The following is an 11,095-nucleotide window of genomic DNA, read 5'->3' on the forward strand; positions in this document are numbered from 1 at the left end:
TGAAGGCAGTACTTGTTTCAGAACACGCTCCCCTCTGACTAGATATTATGGACTCTTTCTCCTGAAAGAGAGCTGTGAAAGAGAGCATATTACACTGAGCAGGTGGAAAGCTAGAAGTTTCTGGACATTCGATTTGACTAGTTATATTCACCTATTTTCTGTCTCCTCGTTTCGATAACCAGGGGGAAAAGAAATTCCTGAAAACAAACTTCTCCTCAGGCATTTTCTGACCAAGTTTGAATTTGTGAACATTCCTCCTTTTCCTTTTCTGCAAAGATAAAGAAGAGAGTGAAGGAGTATGGGTAAGAAAGGTGGGCCTTGCCTTCCCTCGACCTGACTGAACTTTAAAACTTCTCTACTAATTAAACAACACGGGCCTGTACACTTTGCTTAACCCTCGAAGCTGGTCATCAGCCTTTGACCTCGGTTTTCCCCTCGTCACCAGTTCCCTCCCCCACCCGAGCTTCTGGAACCTCAGTCAGATTTAGAGGAAAGAACCAGTTTTCAGAGGGATTGCCTCAGAACACACTATCTCCACTCACCCGGCCCCGTGGAAGATTAGCAACCATGTTTTCCAATGAGATAGGAACTGTAGCTGCTGGAAAAAGGTAAGAGAGGCGAGTTTTCTCTTTCGCATGCCCTCATTGGGTTTTCTACTTTTGAAGGGTGGCCTCGACACCTTTGAGAAAACCAGGCCCTCTCCCTGGGTAGTTACAAAAAACGATGTGTTTGGAAGACGTCATGCCAAGTGCCCTCCCTCCCACTCCCTCTTGGGGTAAGCCACACCTTGGGCTCTTAGCTCAAGAAACCGGGCATGTCTTCCCTGTGTCACAGCTGTGGCAGCGCCAGCCCTCACAGCAGCCGGGGGAAATTCCCAGGCCCGCCAGACAGCTGAAAAGAGGGCAAATTCAACCTATTTAACCTGTGAGGACCTCCTAACTCCTTTTTTCCTTCTCCTCCAGCTTGGTTGCCTCCCCCCCCACTCCAAGATCTCACTGACCTTTGGCTGAAGGATAGCAGCTCTGTCCCCTTGCCTCACGGCGAGGTCCCCTCCTCCCTAGATATCACACACATTCCCCTTCTGACCCGGGTTGTTCTGGGGGGCTGGAAGTGAGGCCGGGGCACACCGTATTGGTGATTCTTTCCCCCACGAACAAAGCTCCCAGATCCCCCTCAGCCTCCACTTGTATTTCCAAACGTGGCTGAGGGACCAAACAGGAAACAAAAGGCGAGCAAGACAGGGAGATGCATGGCAGGGGTCTCTGTCTCTGCTTCTTCACCCCGCCTCCTAAATCACCCTGAGCGGCTCCCATCTTCTCTCCCACTCCGTGCCTCGATTCTTAAAGGGCCACAGAGTTTGCCTCGTCTCACGAAAGAAGCCAAGTCCCCGTCGGTGGTCCCCAGCTTCCGCAGCCCAACACTTGCCAGCAGGCCACCTCAGGGAGTCCTCTCAGCACTGTGTGCCTGTCTTTTTCTGCCGGGGGAAGGCTCAGTACCCACACGGACTCCCAAGTCAACCAGAGGAAGCCCCTGGTCTTTCTACAAAAATATTACAAGAGTTTATGCCTTGGTTTGCTTAACCGAGTGTTCCAATTTTCCTAGTTTGCCAGTCTCGTGATCTCACTTTTTTTGTTTTTAAGTTAAGATTAATTTCATTTGCTTTTAGTGAACCACTGTTGGCAACTATGAAAATTTCCAGGCGGAGAAATGATGAGGGCCTGAACTAAGGCAGTGAGAGAGCCAGGGAACAGAATTAATGGAATCCAGGTTCTGACTAAAGAGGGTTTTCGAGGGAGGAATCCAGAGAGCCTGCCAGCTTTCTGGGTTGGATGTCAGCATGCACGAGGGGCCCATTTGTTGCTTTGGAGGATGTAGAAGGAGAAGCAGGTGGGCGGGTGAAAGTTGCAAGTGCACTTTGGTCGTTTTTCACTAAGGAATCTTTGGGCCGTCCGGGAGGAATTGTCCAGCAACCGATCGGTCTGGAGCTCCTTGGGAGGTTAGGGCTGGAGCTAGAGGCCTGGGGAGGCTCCAGCACACAGATGGTGCTTTGCCCTGTTCATTCCCTCTCACCCCGTTGTATGACTGAAATCTCTGCTGCATCAGTCAAGATCCTTCCAATCTCTCAACATCCAGGTAACATTCAAGCCATTTCTGAGGCCTTTCCTAAACAGCTTCTGCCAATGGCTCCTCCCGCCACCCTAAGACTTCACTGGACACTGAAGTCCCCTGCCTGTCACATGTGCGTGCCCCATCTCACCAATGGAAGCTTTGCATTCTTTATTTCTCCCAGCCTTGGGCACACGGTACTTTATAACCATCAGTCGCTTCAATAGTTGATTTTAATTTCAGCATGACTATGTCCAGGCGAGTAGAACTATCCTCTTGCAAGGAGTCCAGGACCGGGTTTGTCCTGGGCCCTTGTACTTTGCAAAGGTTTTGGCCCTCCTCCTGGCCAGGTGGGCTGGAATCCCGTGCTTCACTGGGGCCAGTCTGTGATGGGCAGTGGGGATAGTTCTCCCAGCCTAGCTTAACTCAGCTTTCTGTCTCCCTATAGGAGGATATGTCTTCTCTCCTTGCTCATTGGCCTCTGGGGCTGCGTGACCTGTCACTGGAGCCCCGTGGAGGACATCTGCACAGCCAAGCCTCGGGACATTCCTGTGAATCCCATGTGCATCTACCGTTCCCCAGAGAAGAAGGCAATTGAGGATGAGGGCTCAGAGCAGAAGATCCCCGAGGCCACCAACCGGCGGGTTTGGGAACTGTCCAAGGCCAATTCCCGCTTCGCCACTGCCTTCTATCAGCACCTGGCCAACTCCAAGAATGACAATGACAACATCTTCCTATCGCCTCTGAGTATCTCCACAGCTTTTGCTATGACCAAGCTGGGTGCCTGTGACAATACCCTCAAGCAGCTGATGGAGGTACAATCCGAAGTCTTTCTGCCTCATTACCGGACACGCAAGAAAACACGTATTGGTCTGGAGCCCGTTAGAGACCCTCTTTGTGTCTTTACCCTTCCTCCTCCCTCCCCTTTGTTCTCCTTTTATCCACATACTCATTTAGAAAACAGGGGCCGTTCCAGGCGCTGTATTCGAAGGAGCTCACAACTGAGGTGGCTGTAGATAGGGGGCTAACCAGTGTTGTGTTCACCACCATGTTAGCCAGGCTTCTCCACCGTTTTCTTTTGGTTTCTACAGGTTTTTAAGTTTGATACCATCTCCGAGAAAACATCTGATCAGGTGCACTTTTTCTTCGCCAAACTGAACTGCCGACTCTATCGAAAAGCCAACAAATCCTCTGAGCTAGTATCAGCCAACCGCCTTTTTGGAGACAAATCCCTTACCTTCAACGAGACCTATCAGGACATCAGTGAAGTGGTATATGGGGCCAAGCTCCAGCCCCTGGACTTCAAGGTGAGTTGCAGATGTCATCCCTGACCTCAGAGTTCTTTCTCTCCACTCAGCTTGAGAGGACAGGGAAGCAGGATCCAGGATCCAAAGTAACACAGCTCTGCTAGTTGAAGGCAGGCTGGGGGATGGGGAACGACCGAAAGTCAGAACCTCTGGAATATATCTCTTGCTTGAAACCTGAGAAATCAGTGGTATCTATGGCTTAGATTGCAGTAGTTGCTCTGAGAAAGTGGTATAAATAATAAATTCTTCATTTTGTCCACCAGGACCAAAAAGTATTCTGGAGATGCCAGTCCTACAAGGCTCCTTATTTAATTTTTGAAAGTTACCATGGTCAAATAAAATTGGTGTATGGTGCGTGTTGTATTCTCCTCTTGGAGATTCATGAAATGCCTATTAGGTCTTCCGAGAAGCCCTGCAACAAAGAAATCATTGGTTCTATTCAATCAGCATCTCTCAATTTTTTTTTTTTTTTTTGGACCACATGGGCATCCTCTTTGCCCCTCATCCCTGCATGACTCATTAGTTTCCCACAGAGCATATCAGAGAAAATAACATTTTGTTTTCTTTTTCCCACACTATTTTCTTCTTTTCTGTTCCTTTATTCCTGTTTCTCTTTCTTTCTCTTTCTTCTGTTAATATTTACTAACCATGTGGAAGATTCCTGGCATTACACTAGACATGTGAGTCTCCCCAACCTGAGTTAGAGTGATCGCTTGGCCAAACGGTGGGAAAGGGCAGAGGGCTGATGAATAAAATAAACTGCTGTGTGGGGAAGTGGAGAAGCCCACTGAAACGGGTGAGTAGGTTTGTTTCCTATCCTCCTCAGGAAAATCCAGAGCAGTCCAGAATGACCATCAACAAATGGGTATCCAATAAGACCGAAGGGCGTATCACTGATGTCGTTCCCCCAGAAGCCATCGACGAGCTCACTGTACTGGTGCTGGTCAACACCATTTACTTCAAGGTACTTAAAGTGGCCCTGAACAGACAGGCCCAAAGAACTTGCTCTTGTCCTCCAGCTCACTTTCTTTCACACCACGGGGCATTAGGTAGATCTTCTCTGAGAAATGGTCGACGCGTGGCCTGGGAAGAAATACAGATTTACCGACAGTCTAGAACCACGTCTAAGGCCGTGGCTGCTGGTCTGAAGTCCGGGAGTGTCTGGTAGTGTCTCCAGACCCAAGGAAGCCATGCACACACTCACAAACTTAGCTGGTCCAGCTGCAAAGCATGCATGGTGATGAACTCTCATATCCATGTGACCATTTTTTTGCTATCCATTGAACTCTATTTTGAAATCTGGAACAACATGACAGACTCTATTGACAGTCCTCAGGGCTGAGATTTTCTCCATCATCTGGAGCACCTTCCAGAGTGACTCAAAGTTCCCCTTGCCTGAAGCTTCAGAATCTCTAGGCTCACCTCAAACTTTGCAGAGGCCCTGTGATTTGTTCGTGCAGATGCTTTTATCTTTCTCAGAGAACCAAGAGTTCTAAAGACTGTTTCGACTTCATATATTTAGAAAGGGGAATGAGGGAATAAACAGATCACTGGTACTTGGGAGGGCCACAAGTTTCAGACAGGCGGATTTGTGGCACATTTGCCCATCCTGGGCTGTGCTCCATGTGCATTCTTACCCCCGCACAGGGCCCAGGAGGTTAGTCGGTCACTGCTGTTGCCAACCACTTTGTCTCTTGGGGCCTCCCTCTCCCCAAGAGTGGAGTAGGTTGTATTTACACAATGTGTACTGCCCTCTACAGTTTACAGAACACTTTGCTATTTATTAGCCCTCTTTATTCTCACAAGATCATAAATGAGACCTTGGGCCTCTCAGATTACTTAGTTTAAATCCTGGCTCTTCCATTTCTGCTGTGTGAACTCAGTTGAGTTACCTGAGACCATCCTATGCCTTGACTACTGCGTCTATAAAATGGTAATAATGATACACCTACCTCACAGGGTTACTGAGGGGACTGAACAAGCGAATGCATGTAAAACACTGGCACACAGTAAGCATCCTGCAGATATGAGCAATCGCGCCAGCTCCTAACTTTACAAATGAGGACCCACCACTCAAAGAGTTAAATGACATGTCCCCAAATCAATGAGCCAGAAAATGACAAAGAATGATAATCACAGCTCAGAAATTTCAGAGGGGTGTCTTGAATCCCAGGGACCCTCCCTCTTTGAGTAGGAAGTTAGCCAGGACTCACCCTCTGCCTGGCAGGGTTCCTGAATGCTATCCCCCACCCCACCCCCAAACCCACCAGGTTATTATCTGCGTTTGGCCTTTATTTATCAGGGGTGGAGTCTAGCATTTTGGAGGATGGCCTTTGAGAAAGAGGCTGCTGGGAGGCAGAAAGCAAAAGGCAATAAGATTTAAACTCAAAAAGATGCTTGTGGAGAGGCCAGTAAGTTGTTCTTGGTTTTAGTTTTTATTTTTCTAGTTATAAAAGCAAAGGAAGAGCCACTGCAGAAAATCTGGGAAATACAGAAAAGTTTACAGAAAAAAACACTCATAATTCCATCATTCCGACATAGTCATTGTTAACCTTTTCATGCATATCCCTCTAGTATTTTCTCCTAATAATTCTGCTAACATATTTGCAGGAGAAAATAATGTGACAATTTCCCATGTCAATATTCTCCTACGGATGTCTTTGGTCTTCCTGCTTTGTGACTCTCTCCCGCCTGGTGTCTCCTCCCAGGGCCTGTGGAAGTCGAAGTTCAGCCCCGAGAACACAAGGAAGGAACTGTTCTACAAGGCTGATGGGGAGTCGTGTTCGGCGTCCATGATGTACCAGGAAGGCAAGTTCCACTACCGGCGAGTGGCAGAAGGCACCCAGGTGCTGGAGCTGCCCTTCAAGGGCGATGACATCACCATGGTGCTCATCCTGCCCAAGCCCGAGAAGAGCCTGGCCAAGGTGGAGCAGGAGCTCACCCCGGAGGTGCTGCAGGAATGGCTGGATGAGACAGCGGAGACCCTGCTGGTGGTCCACATGCCCCGCTTCCGCATCGAGGACAGCTTCAGCGTGAAGGAGCAGCTGCAAGACATGGGCCTCGTGGACCTGTTCAACCCTGAGAAGTCCAAGCTCCCAGGTGAGCCCAGGAAGGACGTTCCTCTTCCCTCTGCTCCCCTCCCCCAAGGCGGTCTGGGCCAAGGTGAAAGAACTGGGGAAAGAGCAGAAAAGAGCAATGGGTGAGGACACCTGGACTCTCATCCCAGTTCCACTGCTAACTCAGGGAGCCCCCTTCCTTCCCAAGGTCTGCTTCCTCTTCTGTAGACCGCGGAGTTTGCACTTGGCTCTCCATGGGCCCAGCTGACACAGGAATCCTTTGAGTCTGTGACTGATACGGGGGATTGGCCAGGTGGTAAAGAACTTGAAAAGACACCGGAATTCAAAGCAAAGATCCGATTCAGAGCTGGGGACATCTTGGGCCCAGCAAATAGGCATTAAGAGCCCTTCACCTGATATTCCAAAGGGCTCATGAGTTTTCCTTGAGGTCACTTGGACAACAGATGTGGCCAGACTTCTCTAGCTGTGAGACTTCAGTAACAGTGTTCTGTTGTTTTGGTTCCTCCAATTCACCATTCTTTAAAAATATGGTTTAAAATATCTTTTTAGAAAAGAGGTTAACAATGTCAGGTAATTGGGTTTGCCTTTAAGGGGCTGTCTTTAAATGAGGTCTAACCAGGGGCACCTGGCTGGCTCAGTCTGAAAAGCATGTAACTCTTGATCTTGGGGTTGTGTGAGCCCATGTTGGGTACAGAAATTATTTAAATAAGTAAAACTTGGAAAAAATTTCAAACTAGATCTGACCAACTTGCCTCTTGAAAACATTGCCAGAGGGGCGCCTGGGTGGCGCAGTCGGTTAAGCGTCCGACTTCAGCCAGGTCACGATCTCGCGGTCCGTGAGTTCGAGCCCCGCGTCGGGCTCTGGGCTGATGGCTCAGAGCCTGGAGCCTGTTTCCGATTCTGTGTCTCCCTCTCTCTCTGCCCCTCCCCCGTTCATGCTCTGTCTCTCTCTGTCCCAAAAATAAATAAACGTTGGAAAAAAAAAAAAAAAAAAAAAAAACATTGCCAGAGTGGAAAGAAAGACATTCCTACTAGGTGGAGTGAGTTTTTCTTTAAGAACAGAGTCCCCTGCTACCTTCCAAAAGCTGAAGCATAAGATTAAATTCACAGGAGTCGGGCTGAACAAGCCCAAAGTACTTTTTATTAATATGTATTTGTTTAGGGAGTATCATTAGGTGACGGTTCAGGATTTCTATTAAAAAAAAAAAGCAAACCAAAGGACCTCTTATTCAAACTGAATTTCTGTGTGTTGAAACCAACCTTCCCCCTTTTCGTAGAACATTCTCTGGTCTTCCTTCTAGGTATTGTTGCAGAAGGCCGGAGTGACCTCTACGTCTCAGATGCATTCCATAAGGCCTTTCTTGAGGTGAGTATACCTCCCTTTGCTCTCTCTTCTTATGCTGTTTCTTTATTCCCATGCTGCTTTATTTTTTAGTACATTGATAAGTCGTGCGATTTGTAACTTTGGAGTTCTTACACCACTTGGCCTTCTGGTCTGACAGCAGATGCACGAACAGCAGAACACGACTGTAGAAAAAGGCATGTTTCCAGGGTCCTTCAAACCCCAAATCTGTAGCCCCCCCTATCCATGAGGCCTCCACAATACAGCCCTCCCTTGAAGCCCTCATGGTCCAATTGTTCCACACTCCCTCCTGCTACTTCTGAAGCAGGTCAAACAGGAACACACACATTTAGGGGAGGGTGACACAGGAAGAGAAGCCAACAGAGGCTACTGAGTTCAGAGGAGGAGAACCAGGAGAGTCTGGGCTCGTGGAAACCCAGGGAGGAGCTTTAAGAAAACAGAAAGTTATCTAGTAACAAGATTGAAGAGTGACGACAGGTTACCATTCCCCGAGGAATTTAGACAGAACAGTGGGGGCACATGCCTAATCGTAATCAGTGAAGAGCAAACGGAGGGTAATGAGGAGCTGATGAGTATGGGCCATATCCTAGAGTGTGTTCCAGAAAACTAGAGCTCTAGACTACCTGGCAAAACACGAAGTTAGGTGGTCAAATAAATGCATATCCTCTTCTTGGGAAATTAATGCATGCTGGCATTTTGGCATCTAAGGAGTTCCATGGTGAAAAAAATGCTTCAGTACTGCTTAACCTACCAGAAGGGAGGTGGGTGGGGGAATGGGTGAAACAGGTGATGGGGATTAAGGACGGCACTTGTCATGAGGAGCACCAGGTGATGTGTGGAGTTGTTGAATCACTATATTGTATGCTTGAAACTAATATAACACTGTGTGTTAAATAGCTGGAATTGGAATAAAAACTTAAAAAAATATACTGCTGAACCTAGTGTTTCCCCAAGTCAGGTGCCCATGGAACTCTTTACTAGAGGAATAGCTATGTAAAGCCTTTAGAAATTCTGGTTCTCAAATACCGAACTATGGATCAATAGCATTAGTTAAGTGGGGAGCTTGACTCTTGGAGAATCTAGGATAGGGCCCGAGAATCAGCATATTTACAAAGGTCCTCAAGAGATTTTAATCCACAACTAAGTTTGGGAATCACTGTCCTTTGTGGGAACCAGGCTAAGAGGCAAATGAGATGGCCAATTAGAGAAGGTCACAGGATTGAGGAAATCACAAAGAAAGAAGGGTATAGTCAAAGAGAAAGGTTTCAGAGCCTGATACTAGTAAATACAGTTGCAGAGTCCAAGCTCAGTGGGAAAGTGTAGTTAGACGGAAAGTGGAGAGATCAAAGAACAGAAGGAAGTCAGATTAATTGTATTAAGAGGAAATGCAATAGCTTGAAAAACAGAAGGTTAAGTCTGAGAGGATAGTGTCATTATTGTGATTTCACAGGTAATTCTGAGAGATGGCAAGTTCAAGGTGTGGCCATGGGGCCGGTTTGCTTAACTAGAGTGAAGGCAATGCTCATTGAGGCTGAGGGATGAAAAGTGGGAAGTTAGGGTGTTGAACGGGCCTCCTACCAAGGGATTTTAACTGCGTCAAATGCTAGCAGGAGTTAGGGTGGACAGAAAGGCTATGAGCTACGTGCCAAAATCTGCAATGTGGGGACATAATCCATGGGACAATAGATGTCAGTGAATACAGGACAATAGCAAGAGCCGAGGGCTATATCTTAAATGTATTGAGATCAGAAGTGGGGATTTTACGCGAGTACCGGACTCATGGTTTTGGAAGCACAAATGACAGTATGGACACCCTCTTCCATATGGATTATGAAGGGAAGAGCACTTAGGAAGACCGCAAGGGAAGCTATCCTCAGTATTTTAACTATGATTGAAAATCCTCTTCTAAGGACCCTAAAGAGAAGAGGTCGAGTCAGACACCCTTGAGGGCTCGGAGTTACCAGTAGGAAGAAGCAGAGGTCTGCGTTCATTTTATCCTCCATAGCCCACTAAACAACGGTACCAGGTTCCTCTGTAGCTCTTGGAATGAAGTTGCTTTCCTTGAAAACCTTGGGAAGCCAATATACAGGACCCCAACCGATTGGAGATCTCCTGGGAAGCCATTAGAAACCAGTCTGTGATTTGAGTAAGAAGATCCTGGTGTTGCAAAAGCTCCAGTCTGCTCATAAATCTAGTCCTAGAATGATCATGAAATAGCACAGGAAGATGGAAGGAAGTAGGGAAGAAGAGTGACAGGGAGAGACTATCTTCCACCAGCTCCACAAAGCTCAGGGATCTGACGTGCTTTCATTAAGAGCAGGGACAGAGTTTTGGTGAGATCCTGGGTCACCAAGCAGAATTTTCTGAAAGTATCTCTCTGGTAATTCTGATTAGCAAGTCAGAATACCAGTGTGTCAGACTGTTACTCCAAAAAACATCCCTCTCATCAGCCAGAAATGGGCCAACCTTGCGGGCATCCACATTCCTGGTCCAGGAGTTCTCTGAGTGGAACCCTTGCCCGTAGCATACAGCTCAAGGCTTGGAGGAACACAAGTGCTTATTACATCAATGTGCATTGGATGAAAGAATGAGTAAAAGTAGGGTTCTGGTGGGAACACAACCTGACCCGAGTGTACTTTTCACTGGAAAACAAATAGCATTTTGAGGAACTGATGTGTCTGTGGATGACTGACCTGCCTGTGATGAACTGTAGCTAATGGAGAGGTTTTGTTTCCTACGTGGCCTGCAGGTAAATGAGGAAGGCAGCGAAGCAGCGGCAAGTACTGCCATTGGGATCGCAGGCCGTTCGCTGAACCCCAACAGGGTGACCTTCAAGGCCAACAGGCCCTTCCTGGTTCTTATAAGGGAAGTTGCTCTGAACACCATTATCTTCATGGGCAGAGTAGCCAACCCTTGTGTTAACTAAAGTGATCTTACTTTTTGCACCTCTTCCTGTTTTGGTTTGTGATAGAAGCAAAAAATAAATACAACTCCTCCCGATTATGAATGGACTCTGCCACCTGAAATGAAGACAAGGAAAGGAGAAGTGGATATTCTTTTGGGCGTGTGGGAAAGTGAGTGCTTTCGGTTGTTCTCTACCAGTGAGCACATCTGGGTCAAGAAAGTGAAGGAGGGAAATATGTCACTGCTGCGTCTTGAAAGATGGCAGGCGTCCTGAAAGGGCAGGGGGAGCCTGAAATGTCAGTATTCCCAACATGCTAAAAAAAGAAAAAAAAAATCCA

At 47.4% G+C, this 11,095-nt stretch overlaps 1 protein-coding gene across 1 annotated transcript; it reads left to right on the forward strand.

Annotated features, from left to right (window-relative positions):
• Nucleotides 1-461: 461 nt before the first annotated feature.
• SERPINC1 (serpin family C member 1) lies at nucleotides 462-10,856 on the forward strand. Its single transcript, XM_045452869.1, has 7 exons — nucleotides 462-608; nucleotides 2,555-2,921; nucleotides 3,198-3,413; nucleotides 4,240-4,377; nucleotides 6,122-6,512; nucleotides 7,792-7,856; nucleotides 10,603-10,856. The coding sequence occupies exons 1-7, from the start codon at nucleotides 568-570 to the stop codon at nucleotides 10,777-10,779; spliced, it is 1,395 nt and encodes a 464-aa protein (XP_045308825.1). The 5' UTR covers nucleotides 462-567; the 3' UTR covers nucleotides 10,780-10,856.
• The last annotated feature ends 239 nt before the right edge of the window (nucleotides 10,857-11,095 follow it).

Source organism: Leopardus geoffroyi, chromosome C3, assembly GCF_018350155.1.
Source record: "Leopardus geoffroyi isolate Oge1 chromosome C3, O.geoffroyi_Oge1_pat1.0, whole genome shotgun sequence".
NCBI classification, from domain to species: Eukaryota; Metazoa; Chordata; class Mammalia; order Carnivora; family Felidae; genus Leopardus; species Leopardus geoffroyi.

Coding starts and splice junctions, on each gene's coding strand:
- SERPINC1 (XM_045452869.1), top strand. CDS start 568: ATGTTTTCCAATGAGATAGGAACTGTAGCTGCTGGAAAAAG. Junction 3,414..4,239: donor TCCAGCCCCTGGACTTCAAG/GTGAGTTGCAGA, acceptor TATCCTCCTCAG/GAAAATCCAGAGCAGTCCAG. Junction 7,857..10,602: donor TCCATAAGGCCTTTCTTGAG/GTGAGTATACCT, acceptor CGTGGCCTGCAG/GTAAATGAGGAAGGCAGCGA.